The sequence below is a fragment of the Fusarium verticillioides genome, chromosome 1 (genome assembly GCF_000149555.1).
Source record: "Fusarium verticillioides 7600 chromosome 1, whole genome shotgun sequence".
In the NCBI taxonomy this organism is placed as follows: domain Eukaryota; kingdom Fungi; phylum Ascomycota; class Sordariomycetes; order Hypocreales; family Nectriaceae; genus Fusarium; species Fusarium verticillioides.
Genome location: NC_031675.1, coordinates 5,455,858 through 5,472,157, shown reverse-complemented (window position 1 = coordinate 5,472,157; position 16,300 = coordinate 5,455,858). Strand labels below are relative to the sequence as shown.

Genomic DNA, 16,300 nt, shown 5'->3' with positions numbered 1-16,300 from the left:
CTCACACCAAAAAAAACATCACGACCCCGCCGCCCTCGCAAGCGGCCTGGTCTCCACAGCAGCTCATCCCATAAGAGCCACGCCCGGTCAGCTCAATTAGTAGAGTGTGAGACTCTTTCGAGTACGCGCCCGCATTGGGCTGTTTCTATTTCTCAATTGCGAGTGTATGCGAGGCTTTCTTTTTGTTTGGGGCCTCTGGACTGCGTGGCATCGCTTTTGTCGCTCGCAAGAGTGTCGCGTAGGTTGGCTCTATCAAGCTAAGGCATGTCCTTGTGAGTGGCGATTCCCCTTTCGAGTAGGTAGCTTAGAACTGTTGATCGTTAATGAATGGATGGTAGGATACTGATGTTTGTTTGGTCTGGTCATTTTGTTCTTGTACCTAGCTCGTTCTTGTTGGTTCATGCATGTTGAGGCATTGCACGTATGCCTTGACCCAACCTAAGGTACACATTTGTTCTTGACATCATCTTCTCCGTTTACTTGTGTTAATTGTCGGCGTTTATTCATTGACCGTCCCATTTAGAGTAGGGCAAGTGGTAGGCGCTGTGAAGGATGAGCAGTGCGAGCGCCAGTGCCCGCATTAATAGTAAACTGGAAGCCCCAGTCAGTCAGTGAATCACTGGGTACAACCGACTTCAAAACCTTACCTGGGCTTGCCTTTTCTTCTTCTTCTCTTCTTCTCTCCTAACCACTTTTACCTCACCTTACCTCACCTCTTTTCCATCGCTCTTAGGTCAAAGTCCGACGGTTTTACTGCTTCCTTGGGTCTTCAACATTCGCATTGTAGGTAAATGATTCCCCAGCCTCTGGTAGTTTCATCGCTGCCAAAGTTCGACGATATTCCCGTCTCACAGTTTCTCCCTGTGCATCCTTTTCCGACGGTGGAAGCTTACAGCGCTTCAATAGATCTTGTCTTGAGAGATAGCTGACTGTGTCGTCTCCGCCTATCCAGCCGAGCGGATCGAAAGTCGGGGAAATGGATCTCTTCGACTTGGTAGATCACTTTCTCCTCCAGGATCCGGATATGAACCCCATGCGTGACGAAATCTTCGACCTTGAGGATGGGGATCTATACCACGACGACTATACTTGGTATAATGTGGATGAATCGCCAGATGTTCGACCCAGATGTGGCCTTTTTCAATTCAAATTTGAGACATTCGACCTCATTGTTGTTTGTATGCGTCCTTTCAGATCTTTTCCCAACAACATACTAATTAAATACAGTCAACCCATGGAACTCTAACTTACCTAGGCCTTGGAAAGGCAAGTATCGTGGAACAGATGCATCTGGGGGCCTGGAGACTGGTTACCACTCATCTTGCGTCGACAGTTTTGCCGTGGACTTTACGCTTGCCGGCAACACCATTACTGCCATCTGGAACGTTACCCGTTACAGAGACACAAGGTATGGAAACATTGACGATGAACCTTTTCCCTCTTTTGAGGCAAATCGTCTACGCCGGTTGAAGAAGATGTTTGCTGAGGAATTTATGACTACCATCGGGGGTCGTCTTCCCCTTGAGGTCTGTGAGAACATTGGGCGCTACTGCTTGAGAAACTACGCAGCGAGACTCTTCAAAGATACTTGGGAGAAGAAGAGCCATTTTGGGACTAAAGACGCCAATTTCCGCGTCGCCAAGCCCTATGATGTATGGGCACAACACATAGAGTTCGAGGGTATCCAGTACATCAAGTCTCTTTCAACCACCCGCCGAAACGAGAGTGACACGAAGCTCTTGGGGGCTGCACACGGCACACATGTCAACATCTACTTTGCCGAAGACCTTTTGGGTATTCGTGAAGTTATAGTAACTGAAGATGACGACACCCCATTGACTCAAGAAGAAGGCTTGACATGGGTTGTCAACCGCCGAATTGCCCTTCCATTCTGGTTCAAATCCAAGTCCGACGTGAGTTGTTTTTCGCTCCTTGATACCCACCGTTTCCGCTTACTCACTGGCTTCGTGCCCTTAGGGTCTCAAATTGCGTGGACTAGCCATAACCAGAACAGAGAAACTTGATGCCAACTATCAACAGAAGCGCTGGGCTCATCTGCCCGTTCACTTGGACGCTTGCCGACTCGCTTCACCGCTAGTTTGTGACAGTGAAGTGTCAACGGAGCCGATTCGAGCAGTCGACTGGAACTTACCTGGATGCCGAGGATATTCTATTCTCATAGACATGCATTGCGTTTGTGATATCATCCCAAGCAATACGGGAGGGCCATCCTCACAGTTTATGGATGTGGATAATAAGCATCAGGGTGCTTGGGTTTACATACCTATTGATGAAGATGAGCGAGTCACCGAGCTTTGGGTTCGAAGCGGCAGGTTCCCGCGAGTTTATAGCTCGTTTGCCAAGTGCCGAAGTCTGGTTGTAAGTCGCAATGCTATCCCCAAATTTGGATATAGAGTACCGACTTACTTATCTATCATAGATACGCACAAGCAAAGGCCGTAGCTTTGCTCTTGGGTCTAACATCGAATCTCGATCTACCACGAATTATGAATGCATGTTCACCTACTATGGGATTGCTAAGCTGTTGTCAACCCAGCCATCTCGAATGCTGTACTGCAAGGCGAGGCCTTCAAGGTTCTGGGTGTGTTTTAACCCGGCGAGAAACTTGAATCAGCGCAGGATCGATTTCTCTCTACCGAAACCTTCTAAGCCCACTGCATTCACAGGCAAACAGTTCTTATCGTCAGTTGCGGAGCTTCGAGATGTCAGGATGATTGCAGTATGTCGAAACCGGAAATCCTATGTGGGTGAGGAAGTCGTCGGCTTGCTCCTCACATACGCCGACGGTCGTCAACGATGCCTTGGCCACATCCGTCTCGATCACATGAATGCGCCTCTCATGGTTACTTCGGGAAATATATGGCTTGGATCTGACAAAGCAGACAATGAGCCTCTCCCTGAAGGCTTCTGGCCCCGGACAAAAAAGATCAAGTGGGTTGGGGTGGAGAAGCCTTTCCCAGATGAGAACCGTGAGTATTTGGAAGTGTCGCTTGAAGGTTCTCTAGAATGGCAAAGTTGCAAGAACCTGGGCTATTACAATCACGCAGTGCTTCAACATGAGAGCAGCGAGCTACAGGATACAGTGGACGAGATGGACGGGGTGCTGGCCCATGAGACCACACGGGAACTTGCTCCTTTGGCGGCCAGAACGTTCGCTGTGGAATTTTGAAAGCCAAGATTTCGTTTGAGACTTAGACCAAGCCGATGTCTTTGAGGTACTTCGCAATTTCACGGAGGTGGTCTGTACGGGTGGTGGTTATGTGTTTTTGGATCTTGTAAATAGCAAAGATACTGGTACATGACATGTCCAGCTCAGCTAGATAACAACAACAGTCTACCTTCATCCTCATGAGTCTTGTGAAAATACAATTATACTATTACCTTCCATTCTCAAAGATGTCTCTTTCTGCATCCGTTCCTTACATTGGTTGTTTCCATGTTTCCGATTGTGGTCCTTTACGATGCTTTCACTTTTGCTACTTTAGCTCTTCGATGTAACTTCACGAAACGGCATTTCTGTTTCTGGAAAAGCGAGGACGTATAATAGCATCTCGTGGGCCCTTATTGAATGATCTGTCTATTCTCATATGGACTTAAGACTCTTCCTGCCTGATCTTTCGTAGAACTTGGTCCTATCATGGTGATGTCGGGCTAAGTCTCAACTGTTCGGTGGGCAGGCGTTGGCTTTATCTTCCCATTTAGCCTATCACCGATAACAATTTTTATGCAGTCTCTATTCTTCTTCCCTTTTAGGTATTTGTCAATTGCCTGTTTAACCGTTCGCGTGAGAGCCACAACTGCCCCCTTTCCATTCGCCCAGTATCTACGATATTGCATCCACATCTAGAGAGAGAACTGGCTAAGAGAGGAAAGAAAACTCAGGACCTTAAACTTAAGTGACAAAAAGACTTAGGTAGCTTAGCATAAGTTTAGCTTAAGCTTAGGGGACCTTTACCAAGTTTATGTTGAACCCTATATCAAGGTTCGGTGTTTTCTTGCCCCCTGAGGACCCCTCAAAGCCCATAGACGCCATAGTTGTCGAACTCTTCGGCAAACCTTTCCACATCTCGGAGATTTTTTGAAGCTGGTAGGTGGCTCAAGTTAGCATACCATGTGTTTCCGAGGTCAAGGCTAACCGTCTTGGACTTACTAATATCTCCAGTCAGAATGGTACAGGATTTAGAGACTGGGTCGTCGCGGTCCGTCTTAGCGTCTTCGGCGAGTACATGAAGCATCTCGTCATCTGGGCTACTGCACATGTGATGCGACAATAGACATATACTGCCATGAGCTTCCTTTACCCAATCGAGCCGTCCCCTCATGGGCAGTGAGACATGCTTTGGAGACCTCTCATTTTCGTCCTCACTCTCATTTTCTTCCTCACTCTCATTTTCGTCCTCACTTTCATCTTCTGTAGAGCTATCGTCTTGGTCAGAAGCTTGTTCTTCGTCAGAGTCCTGTTCATCAATATGATCATCCATGTCTTTGTTCGAGAAGATGGAACCTAGTAGTGGCTGAGAGAAGCCAAACCACTCTATTCCACAATCGCAGCAGTGGGTGTTCTCATCGAGAATCCTGACTTCCTTGCACTCGACATATCGTATCCACAAAGTATCAGCACTCATGATGTAATGCAATGGGATGGGACCTTCTGGCATGGCATTTGTCTATCCCAGGCTCCGCGGCTTTATCCCCTATAACTATCAGTATTACCCATGACCAGCAGATTTATGACCTTACATTTGACGATTTCATCTTCGTCGGTAAACTCAAACCCGCAAAGGCTGCAAAGCCTTCCATATAGGTCCAAGTCTGAAAAGTCCCTTTTGGAAGGGTACAGATGTCGGTCCTCAAATGCGAGTTCCATCTGGAGGAAAGTTGGTATACTACCTGAACTGACTCTATAAGAGTGTTGTGTTATTTTGAGCTGATAGTCCACGCAGCTGATGGCTCACATCACGCGCCTCACACACTAAAGTTAGACGAGTTCAGTCATAAGTAAGTTAGAAGTTAGAAGAGAACTGAGAGAGAAGAAGCAACAAAGGATCGAGAGGAAAAGGAAAGGAAACAACATACCTAAATAGGTAGTGGGACTAGGGCCATTCACCAGCCTTCAGGTGCTACAAAGGGACATGCTGTTGGCACCTGCTGGCGCTGACCGGGCGGGACACTTGAATATCTGTACCTATCTACCTCACTCCATCTTCTGAGATATGTTAAGGTAACAAGCTATCGAATTTTTTACACTTTCTTTCTCTATTGTAACAATAATCGATCGTTCTTTCAACTACCTCCCGCTTTTGTGTGTCAACAAAGCGCGACTCATCGGCGCAACCACAAGGGACTTTTTAAAAAAAGTGGTGTTCAATTAAACCCTGAGCATTCTCTTCCAAGATCTCACAGATTCGATTGCTCTTTAGATGTATTGAGCCTAAAATCTCAGGTCAGTGGATCATTTCGCCTGATATTTAAAAAAAGCATGAGGGTGCAAGAAAATGATACTTTAACAGAGCATATCAAAATAAATTCATCAAAAGGCATCCTAAGTCTTTGCCAAGTCACTTCAAACTTAGACTAAATTACAATCAACTTATGGTAAGTCACCTAAATCTTTTTTCATTTAGGATCGAGGTCATAAGTCTCAGCTGCAAATAAAACATCTAGACTATAATGCAAAACTTGCAGACACTCTGCCCCTCTACGGGATCAGTGCCACTGCATTCTTTCGACGTTCCAATCCTCCATTAACCTCACGCCTCTTCCAACAAGAACCGAAAATGGCTTTAATACATGGCCCCGACGTGGTATACCGGGTTCAGGTTCTTGCGACAGCACCTCGAGGAATTCGTCCAGGGACTCACTGTCGTCGCGGTGGGACACGTGGCACTGGTGCTTACTGAAGTACCAGTCAAGACGCCCTCGCATGGGGATCTTGATAAATCGTCCGTACCATTCATCTGCATCTGGTTCCTCGAACATGACGGAGTATACACCAGATTCATCCTTCTCTTCATCAGCGCGCCAGCTGATTTCATCTGTCTCAGGACAGACAATCCACATGGTTTCAGAGGTGACCTCAATTGGTGCAAGGAGATGGTCGAGACGGAGTTGGCCAACGCAGCGTTTGCGGCCATCCTCGTAGGTAAGCAAAAGCCCATGGATCGTATCACGGCTGTAATCGCGCCGGGACACACACGGAGTGATAGTTCGGACCCCTTCAAGTTCGGCAGAAGAGTACTGGTACTTGCAGTTATCAGGAAGCAGCCCAAGCCTTCTGTTCCGGCGACCACGTAGTTTGAGCTTCTTGAAAGTAGATGCACCTTCGAACCTCATCCACGAGCCGCTCGTTCCCCAGTTCGCGAAGTACATGCGACAGGGATAGGTTTGTGGCAAAGTTGCGACAAGGTCATACTTGGCGTGTGTTTTGTATCTCACAGACTGCTGATACTTCAACTGAGGGCCAAGAGTGAGCAGGCGGCCCTTACTCGTTCGAAGCTAAGAGGATATTGTCAGTAAGGAGCCAATGTGGTTTGCCTACTACTCACTATAAGGGTTGCCATAGGGCTACGGAGATCGCTGACAAGTTTGACGCCATAGCGACGTAGCCAAACCTCTGAGATTCGCTCGCCCGAATCGACAGGGAAATACACCCAAGAGTGTCTATACTGTGAGGTAGTGCCGAAGTTGTAAGGATGCTTTTCACCGACTTTGTGAGGAATAATCTTCATGATGGTATTGTCCCATACATAGAATGAGTACCCGATGACATCGGGCTGATTCCAATCAATAGCCGAGATGACCTTGTTACCGAGGAACGAATTACAGGGAATTGGGGGCTCAGGAATAGGATCTAAGGTTGTTGGCAGGACTGACCACCGTAGATCTTCTGGAAACCTGGGCTGGTCTTCGGCGTACTTGTAAGCTGCCAGGTCTCGAAGCTTGATTCCCTGTTCTTGGTCAGTACTGGTCACTTTTGCCATTGAGATATTCTTACATCAAACCTTGCTTTTAGATAAAACGGCATTTCCCTCGGCGTAAACAAGGTCCACCATCTGTCAGGATGTTCTTTTACCGAAGGTATATCCTCAGCAGAGTTTGCTATGATGTCAACTACTCCCTGATAATCATGGGTAACGAAGATGTTGACGTTTTCCTGAGGGCCAGAAAGGATCTGGATCTCGTCACCACCGACAGAATGGTAAGAGAGTGATCTGACATGTCGGATGCCTTCATAGTACACGTACTGAGCTCAAAGAGGCTTGCCTTCTTCGATAGCCATGGAGATGCGACCTGGCTTGGGTCGATCTTTTCTAAGCCAGAGGCCTCGAACGACCTGAACCGCTCGTTCTTGAAGACAGTGTTGTGCAATATTGTCACACACTTCACGAGGTAGACGGTTTCTGACGATCCGGCAAAGGTTTTCTGCAAAGGTCTTCTTCAGCCATTTCAGGCGCCGTGTTTGTGTTAAGGGGGGGTTGGGGGGGGGGGGTATCGTCCCTCTTGTAGAGGTTCAAGGATAGTTGCATTGTAGATGCCAGCATCCAGTCGCTGATCGGTCATTAAATCGGGTGCCAGATCCACACATTCGGAATGGAAGGTGTGTTTGGAATAGTGAATGGTCCACCAGACTTCAGGTTCCGAGTAGGTAGTCATCCACGGTTCACACTTTTCTTTAACTAGGTAGGTAAACACGGTCAGAAATGAACAATATCTGTTATGAGGGGGAACATACAAACGACAACGCTGTCACCAGGACGAAAGTCGAACCTGCAGAGACCACATGATGGCGAAAAGCCGCTATTTTCCTTGAAATAGGCTGTCTCCGAGGAGTCGGATTCAGCATCGGAGTCGATGTACTCGTGGTCTTCAAATTCTAGATCCATTGTGAAGGCAAGAATATTTGGGATCTTGACCTAAAGTTGGGAAAATATTTAGGTAACTTAGCCTAAGCTTAGGGAATTCTTTACCAAGTTTATTTCGGAGTCGGATGTCAAGATGGAACAATTGAGTTGGAAGAAGATGGAATTGAGTTGCGGTTGACTTGACTTAAGCGGAAGCGGATGCGAGTGAGAGTTCAAGGAACAGCTGAACCGAACCATTCTTTGTGTGGTGGATCATGCTTTTGCTATTGGCTGCCGCTTTGTTATTGGCACTGGCGTGCACTGTCGTTCAACTGTTAAAAGACAAGACAAGTTGCTAATTTTGGTCTCTTTGTTTTGACGCGGCAGTGCAGATGACAGTGGAAGCTACAACAAGGCCACGTTGGGAGGCATCGAGCAAGAGAACATCAGACCTTGATCAAATAATCGTGGGCAAAGAAGATGTTGACTTTTTCTTAAGGTCAGAGAGTGTCTGAGCAAAGGCATCCTAAGGTACAGTTGTGCTTTTCCCCTTAGAATCGAGGTCCCCGGGTTTGCAGGAGAACTACACCCCTAAGAAAGAGTAATTATAGTCTAAGTTATTGGTATTTGAAGAGTTTATCATAATATATCCTAAGTTATGACCATGCTAGAGTAGAAGGGACAAAAGAACTTGACTTTCATTGTTATAGATCGTCCTTTGGCCAATGCATCTCAAGTACAGTGTTTATTGCCCTGCCCTCATTGAAGTCCTCTTAGTGACTGCACCTTCCGTCGAGCAAGCTACAGCACCAGGCAGTGATTCATTGTCCTCGGGGACTAAGAAAGAAAACAAGAGTTTAGAAGAAGATACTAAAATAAACTTGGCAAAGAGTCCCCTAAGCTTAGGTAGGCCACATTACCTAAGTCCTTTTAATACTTAGGTAGGTATGGTCGAGGTCCCGAGTTTTCTTTCCTTCCCAACCTTTGACTGTCAAATACTTAAGACATCTTGGTTTCCACACACAGAAACATCCACTTCTCATCTCTTCTTCTTCTTCTTCTTCCTCCTCAACTTTCATCCGCATAACATTTCTCAACAGTCTAAGAATTGATCCCCATTTCTCAATCATGTCCTCATCCAGCGATGACGACGAAGTCGAATCTGTCGCGCCAATCGAGCTGAGCGAATACGAGACCGATTTTGACCGTGAATCTGATCTTTTATACGATTCTAATTATGAATCAGATACGGACTCTGAATGGGAACGTCATCGTCTGGCTTGGCACCACACGATGGCAGGCCCGAGCTGCGGTCTGTGCAGATTCGAATTCGAAGCCGACGAAGACTTTGTTGTTTGTATGTATCACACCACTGATCTCAATCATGTAGCGCGCTGACTCTATAGACAATCCGGTCAGTCACCGCTACCCTCGCATTTGGAACGGCACGTACGTACTGGGGTATGATAAGTACTTTGCAATAGAGCTCGGGTTCCACCACGGGCAGTGTGAGATCATCGTCAGGGTCACTAGGATCTCGGCTTTTCCAGGTATCTAGGTGAAGGTTCGTTGCATATTCGCTTAAGCAGTAAGCTGCAATGTTCTCGCAAACTTGAATCGGAAGTCGATTCTTGATGGCATATCGGACTGGACTGGAAGAAGGAGGTCGACGATGATGTATACGTAGTGTCGTATCACAAGAGCAGCACATCAAAAAACGACGAAATGCGTCATGTTCTAGCTGAGAATGCGAATTTGATCAAACAGGAGCCGGTCGTCAAACCATTGTCCTTCCTGATCGGGAAAATTGGTGAGTTGGCTTATGCAGAACAGCTCTAGCAGCTATGAACATGACAACTAACTTGAGATACAACTAGATCCAGACGAGCTTAAGGAAGTGTACCAGTGTGCTGAAAGTAATGGCAACTACGAAATGTACGGGCTTTGAGATTGCGATTGCGATTTCTGAGGTTATCTCTTGGAGGCTTAATGCGCGCGGGAATGAGAATTATGTATGCCAAGGTAGCTCGCAGTATTCAGGAGAATGAGAAACAAGGATTCGCTCGATGATAATTCAGCCCAAGTCTTATCCATAATTCTCCAAAGCCCAGAGTGATATGGCGATAGCATTCGCAAGTATTATTCGACGGTCCGTTGCATTGATGTGAACTCGTCTAAGTTCAGGAAGATATAGAAAGCCGTATCCCGTGGCTATTTTCTTCTTGACATGGTCTCGATGTATTACTTACAGAGTGGGAGACTGTGTAAAAGATAATAATATTTAACAATAATAGTTACTGCACAAAGGTACTCTCCAGACTCCCTTCTCTTCATTCCAGCTGATGGAGCTTTACCATTCGCGTTACCCTAAACCAGTCGCCCCCATTCCAAACCCTTACTAGCGTCATATCTCAACCCCCTGTTTTGGAGTTTCAACTCAACACCACGTCTCATCTTCTTCACAACACAAAGAACAAACATGACAACTTTCTCTCACTAATCTCATCAAATCAATCTATTCCCGTGATATGCTCAATCTATAATTGTCTCACCCCATCGGCCCGGCCCGCAATCTTCCCTAGTCCCATCACATCTCACATCTCATTCCTCACGATGCTCTCATCATTCACAACCAAGCTCGCCCTCAAAAAAGCAGGTATACCAAGCGACGTCTTTGACTTTTCAGAAAAGAAGCGCGAGCCAAACAAACTGCGTAAGAACCCACCAGCAGATCTCGATAATGAAACGGACTCAGGCTGGACGTCTTGGATGTCTGTTCGGTCTCTGCCGCTTACTGTTCAGCCGTGGTTGACGCCTCCGCCTGCTGCTGTTGCTAAGGGTAGACTACCGGGGATAGGAGATAAAGCACCCCTTGATAAAACGGGGAAGCTGAGGGTTGGTGGGGGGAAGAGAGTTCTGCTTGTGTTTTTACGCTGTGTTGGTTGTGCTTGTAAGTTGCCACTCTCCAGATTCTGAGGTCAATGCTGACGATGCGCAGTTGCTCAAAAGACATTTATTAATCTTCGCACAATGGCGAATCGATATGGCGATGCATTAACATGCATAGCCGTATCCCACGCCTCAGAGCAAGCAACTCAAAAATGGGTATCTCTTCTCGGCGGCGCCTGGAGCGTTCGCGTTATCGTCGATGAAGAGAGGGCTATTTATGCAGCTTGGGGTTTAGGGACGAGTAGTATGTGGTATGTACTCAATCCCACGACGCAAGTTCAAGGATGGAAAGAGTCGGGATGGTTGGGAGAGAAAGTGGCTGGAGCGATACAGAGAAAGGAGACGAATGAGAAGAAACCAGCGAGTACGAATAATGTGGACGATGAAGAAGATGATGGACCGTTGACGACGATGGGGAATAAGTGGCAGGAGGCTGGTGCTTTTGCTATCGATGGAACTGGGACGGTGATTTGGGGTGGAAAGGCGGCGAGGGCAGATGATGTTATGGAGTTGGAAGATGGAGCGAGAATCCTGTTAGCCTGATATAGAGGAACATGAATATCTTGAAAGAAATGTTTAACGAAGCTGTTCTAAGCGCCAATGTGTCGTATCAATGGGCACGCACAACAAGTTGCTGCCCTGACACCTCCTCTTTCTCCCACTCTCTCCCGGCCCAGCTCTCCAGCAACATATCAATGCTCATGTGCTGATTTACATTGGCCTGATCGCTGACATTGATGAAGCATTTGCTATACAGAAAGTTCCAGTCTAAGCGACCCCTCCAAAGTATCCTCAACCAAGTCAATCCTTCCTGGGAGGGGTTCCCACCATGGAAAGTTTGGCCAGTGGACTAATTACTCTCATTGACTCAACGACCGCGCCACTGGGCTGAAGCAGTCTGGCTCCTATCCACATCTCTCCGGCCGGATCAACCTCGATGGGTGGAAGGAGGTGATCGAGACGGATTTGTCCTACTGACTCCTTCGAGCCATCGGAGTAGGTGAAGATGAGACCGACAATCCCAGTAGATCCTGGGATCCAAGTTCTGCAGGGGACGAGTCCAGTCACACCTCCAAGTTTAACCGATTTATTGAAGATCTGCTGGACACTCATCCTTGAGGACCATGTAGATGGGTCGTGGAAAGATGGGGGAGCTTCATTCTTGTCATGACGTTTGTCCTCACAGTCGAATGCAAGACAGTCAACACCGTCTCCCTGAGAACTGAACCAGAGACGAGAAGGTTTGGCGGTCAATAAGGCCACACGTTCGAAGATGGCATCTGGTTGGGTCATGTTGGCGTTGGCTCCTAGAAAGAAAACGCGACTCTTGTTCGTTCGTAGCTAGATTGCATCAGCACCCATTTATGTGTTGTCATCTGTCCGGCCATTGTAACGTACCAGAAGGATATCGCGCCAGAATGCTGGCCTTCTCCTCAGGCGCCAGACTTCGACAATCCGCTCGTTCTTCTCAACTGGAAAATACAGCCACACTGCGTGTAGTCGGTCTCCCCGACCTTCACTATAGAATGAAAAGTCCTCGCCCTCACGATGACTATGCAGGTAAAGCAGGTCTTCGTCAAGTAGGCATGCTGAATAGCCAGTGATCTCAGGGCTTTCACACTCCAGAACCTTGAGATAGTGTCGACCACCAGCTCTGTCATCGAGGTGCAAGTACCAGACAGCCTCCGGATTTGGCGGTAGCAACGACCATCTTGCCAGCGGAGGCAGAGCGTCTTCTTCCGATTTCACCACGTGCAAATCGCGCATTTTAAAGCCCTGAGCGGTTCGTCTTTGTCAATCCTCTGCCTTTGGCTCAAAACAAGGGCCGACTCACATCACCGTACCATTTCAAAAAGTAGCGCTCCGACTTATTGGTGTTTTGAAAGGTCCACCAAATTCCCGGCTGTTCATAGCTGGAGCTTTTTGACACATCGGTCTCACCAAAGGAGATTGCCCTGACTCCAAGGTGGTCTGAAGCGAAATAGAGTCCGTCCGAGAGTTGCTGCGGCTCCGAGACCACCAAGAATGCGTCCCTAGCAACGTTATTTGAAAGACCTTGAAGGTAACGGGCATTTTCGAACGTGGTCGATATTCCCCAAATTGGTTTTGTTGGATCAACAACGAAGTGTAAATATGTGGCCTTTTTGCTAGAAAGGATATTCACCAAGTTTGGTGCTAGAATCAAGTCTCTCACGCCTATTCGAGCCTTTTCTTGAAGAGCGCCCAATGTGGTATCTGCATGCTCCCCGGAAATATCAAGGCAACACTGTCGAAGAACCAGCATTCTTTCCCGTTTTCGGGAATCCGAGGGGCGGAAATCATAGTGTAGGAGGTTCAATACAATATTCTTGTCAAAAGGAGGGAATCTTCTCATGCAGTCTAGGTGTGCAACAAGAACAAAGGTGCTAGTTCTCTCCCATTGGCGTGGCGAAATATACTGTGGGCTTTCGGGATTGAAGATCAATGTTTCGTAGTCAAACTCAACTGTTGCTGGTACCCCAGAACCCGCTATAGCGACAAGTCAGTAGTTGAAATAACTCAGAGCAGTAGACCAAACTGAAAAGACGAACCTTCAGAAGGATGGCCAGATCTTATCACTCTGTCCCCATCGCAAAAGTCAAAGAGGCACAGACAGCAAAAAGACCACCAATGGAAACACCGTCCTTCGTCCATCGTGTATCAATGGTAAGGGTTTGGAGACTTGTATTAAGTAAGAGCCACTTTCCTCGGTATATCGAGGCTATAGGTGACACCACCATTGGCATGTCCGACCTGTGACTTTTAAATCAAGCTTCATCTCAATGATGCAACACTCCCGAAGAGCACCGTTTCCCATAGTTCAGGCATGCCGACAAAAGAAACAGGCATAACATAAAGTGGAAGCTAGGTAGAGGTGAACACTACCTAGGTACCTTTCCGATCTAATGTGCCTGCCCGTTCTATGCAATTGAACGCGGTTTGATGGCGTGTCAAGCACAGCCTGCGACGTTTGTATTAGCAAGAGAGCAGCATAGCAATCACTCCAACCAATGGCAACCAATCTTACAGACGGAAACGAGCATCGGTTTCCCGTGCAAGGCCTGGCCTATTTGATGGCTTTGTGATGAAACGCTCCTGACCGCTGTAGCGAACGGCAGCGAGCCGGAAAATGTGGCCTCTGGGACGTTTCGGGGTGTCCTTTGTGCATTGTGATTGGATATACGGTTGCACAGAGCAGTGCCTCTTTTGTTTTTCCCTCGTCGACCGCTTGGTCGTTCAAGACGGATCACAAATGACGTCGATTGGGGAATTGCAGGCATCGCGTTTGTGTGCTTTTGGCCCTTGTGATGGTCAATAAATGAGCAGTCATCCGATACTGTCGGATACCTTAGGATAATAAACCATCATGTATTGGAGTTGGCACCCGCTTGGCTGCCGCGCATCCGATGTGAGTGCCAGGTACCGTACGCTTATGCTTGTTGCAGTGAAGCAATATTCTGGGCCTAAATATCGAGATGATGATATCGTGAGAGTCAAGTGGGGAAACAAGAGAAGGACCTCAGGTAAGCGGGGGTCCAATTGTTTACCTCAGCCAGCCGCTGCTCCAACACCATCCATGCAAAGAGTGATTGAGTTTCGATGGCTTGCGCTTGCCAGCAATTCGTGACTTTTACAGCCACCTCTCGTCAGCTTGAAGTCAGCTCTCGGCCCCAGCAAAGTTAAGGCACGACGTTTGACTGGTCACAGCGAGACACACTGTGCTTCAGCTCCGAAGGAAACGACCGACTAGGTAACTCTGAGCAACCCGGACTCTAAATAGACCTCAAAAAAGGTGTGGTCGTACTTGTAGCGGTAATAGTTGCTTGTAAAGTGTGTGCGCCATAGTCAAAACAAGACACGAGCTGAAAAGACATGGCTAAAGGTAAAACCACATACAAAACAAATAAACACTTGCAGCATGGTGAACGGCAGGGAAAGGTACAAGTAAAGTTCCAGTCCGGACCTCCCCTGTCCCTTGATGTGGCTTGAGGCCGGTGGATGATCTCCCGAGACCAAGACGTGTACAGTGCTGACCTACCTGACTTGATCTGAGTAAGGAGAACAGGAATAGTACATAGATACGAACGGGGAAATCGTATAGACATGCCGTATCGCAGGTGATACGAAGAAAGAGATATACTACGTAATTAACAGATCGCCGAGAGTAAGATTGGCCAAGACAACGCGCAAGGGATGAGCTTAACTCGATATGTATCTCTCTAGGTAATTATTATGTGTTGAGGCTGATCTTGTTCCTGAGATTGGCAGAAAAGGGATACGCTAAGTTCAAGGACAGTTATTTGGTGGCCCAGAAGGGAGACTCAAAAGTATGGGAGTGGCGCAGAAATTTCGGTTTGACAGAGTAAGAGGCTGATTTTTGGTGAGACATGATGGAGAAGTCAATGCCGCCTAGAGTTGATCGAGATGCTAAGCAAAGATACGAGTGAGGCGCTGTATCCCCTGCGAAAAAAAAGACAACTTAATCTGTCCTACCGTCGAGAAGAAGAGGGTGTCTCGGCATTCTCAAATTGGGTTGTTGGCTGGGCAAAACAGGCACTAGACTCTTGAGGTTTCTGCTACATATTTTGTTGATTTTTGGTATTTTGCAGAATTCGATTCAATAGTTTGGTGGGGTCTCTCCAGGCTTTACATAAAGCATGACGAGAGGCAGAGAGCGAGCTGGTTGTATGGATGTATTGGATGTTAGTAGGATGTTGAGGTCTCTCCAAAGTTTAGAGCACGCCGCCTTGGACCTGTCTGTCCATGTGTGTTGGCAGTCCAGGGGATAAGTAGAGTTCGGAGGCAAATACACGGGCCGTTGTTGGGCCTATTCACCAAATATTCCCGTATTAGCCGATGTTGCCATTGATGATTGATCAAAGTTGATCAGAGTCGTGTTATGTTGGTTCGCGGCCCAGCAAAAGGTGGATAATTGCATCAGGTTCATTTGACATATCACGATTGGGTGTGATGTGTATAAACCCAACAGACGCCACTGCAACATTACATCAATATTGTCGTGACTTTTGACTGTATCCAAAGCATTCAAACAGCTTTACTGTTTGTCTAGCTTGCCAGATAGAGATGGATATCGTATTTGTTGCAGTGCAATATCTCGATCCTAGGCATGTCCATGTCTACAAATGCATCAAAAAGGGAGGGCGTTCTCCTCCACACACATGCCTACATCATCACAGTCGCAGATTAGTTAGCTTTACCTGCATCTTCCCCACACAAACACAGCATCTTCCATTTGAGGCTGCATCTCAGCAGCAGGGCAAGCAAGGCACCATATCCGTACCCGCCACGGACATATCCGGCCGTGAATGTCCATTTACACTTCACTTCCAGGTTTGTTACGACGTTGGGTTATTTTTGCCATCAATGATCACCTTTGTGGTGCCCAAAACCCAGAATTCCCATCCTACAAAGGGGCCCTGAGTTTGAGGGGAATTGGAGGACCGACCCCT

General features: G+C 47.3%; 6 protein-coding genes across 11 annotated transcripts; 3 read left to right on the top strand and 3 right to left on the bottom strand.

Annotated features, from left to right (window-relative positions):
• The first annotated feature begins 531 nt into the window (after positions 1 to 531).
• FVEG_00283 (hypothetical protein) lies at positions 532 to 3,276 on the top strand. Its single transcript, XM_018886717.1, has 5 exons — positions 532 to 783; positions 953 to 1,178; positions 1,228 to 1,913; positions 1,978 to 2,379; positions 2,441 to 3,276. Exons 2-5 carry the CDS (start codon positions 977 to 979, stop codon positions 3,188 to 3,190), a joined length of 2,040 nt encoding a protein of 679 aa, XP_018742326.1. The 5' UTR covers positions 532 to 783; positions 953 to 976; the 3' UTR covers positions 3,191 to 3,276.
• Positions 3,277 to 4,034: 758 nt separating this feature from the next.
• Positions 4,035 to 4,646, bottom strand: FVEG_00284 (hypothetical protein; the record flags this gene model as incomplete). Its single annotated transcript, XM_018886718.1, has 2 exons — positions 4,035 to 4,105; positions 4,172 to 4,646. 2 exons carry the CDS (start codon positions 4,644 to 4,646, stop codon positions 4,035 to 4,037), a joined length of 546 nt encoding a protein of 181 aa, XP_018742327.1.
• A 1,081-nt stretch (positions 4,647 to 5,727) lies between these two features.
• Positions 5,728 to 7,904, bottom strand: FVEG_00285 (hypothetical protein; the record flags this gene model as incomplete). Its single annotated transcript, XM_018886719.1, has 4 exons — positions 5,728 to 6,516; positions 6,567 to 6,968; positions 7,016 to 7,248; positions 7,754 to 7,904. 4 exons carry the CDS (start codon positions 7,902 to 7,904, stop codon positions 5,728 to 5,730), a joined length of 1,575 nt encoding a protein of 524 aa, XP_018742328.1.
• Positions 7,905 to 8,990: 1,086 nt separating this feature from the next.
• On the top strand, positions 8,991 to 9,420 carry FVEG_00286 (hypothetical protein; the record flags this gene model as incomplete). Its single annotated transcript, XM_018886720.1, has 2 exons — positions 8,991 to 9,219; positions 9,269 to 9,420. The coding sequence occupies 2 exons, from the start codon at positions 8,991 to 8,993 to the stop codon at positions 9,418 to 9,420; spliced, it is 381 nt and encodes a 126-aa protein (XP_018742329.1).
• Positions 9,421 to 10,122: 702 nt separating this feature from the next.
• Positions 10,123 to 15,590, bottom strand: FVEG_00287 (hypothetical protein). 6 transcript variants are annotated; one of them, XM_018886724.1, is made up of 6 exons: positions 14,178 to 15,577; positions 13,858 to 14,131; positions 13,382 to 13,791; positions 12,646 to 13,319; positions 12,210 to 12,587; positions 10,343 to 12,152 (listed from the first exon to the last, which is right to left on the bottom strand). In XM_018886724.1, exons 3-6 carry the CDS (start codon positions 13,482 to 13,484, stop codon positions 11,613 to 11,615), a joined length of 1,695 nt encoding a protein of 564 aa, XP_018742333.1. In that variant the 5' UTR covers positions 13,485 to 13,791; positions 13,858 to 14,131; positions 14,178 to 15,577; the 3' UTR covers positions 10,343 to 11,612. The 6 variants fall into 6 exon arrangements, with proteins under 6 accessions (XP_018742330.1, XP_018742333.1, XP_018742334.1 ...); XM_018886725.1 differs by having other exon boundaries at positions 13,858 to 14,576; positions 14,635 to 15,577; XM_018886723.1 differs by having other exon boundaries at positions 13,858 to 15,577.
• FVEG_14626 (hypothetical protein) lies at positions 10,330 to 11,411 on the top strand. The gene is made up of 2 exons (XM_018903558.1): positions 10,330 to 10,812; positions 10,861 to 11,411. The coding sequence occupies exons 1-2, from the start codon at positions 10,476 to 10,478 to the stop codon at positions 11,352 to 11,354; spliced, it is 831 nt and encodes a 276-aa protein (XP_018742336.1). The 5' UTR covers positions 10,330 to 10,475; the 3' UTR covers positions 11,355 to 11,411.
• Positions 15,591 to 16,300: the final 710 nt, after the last annotated feature.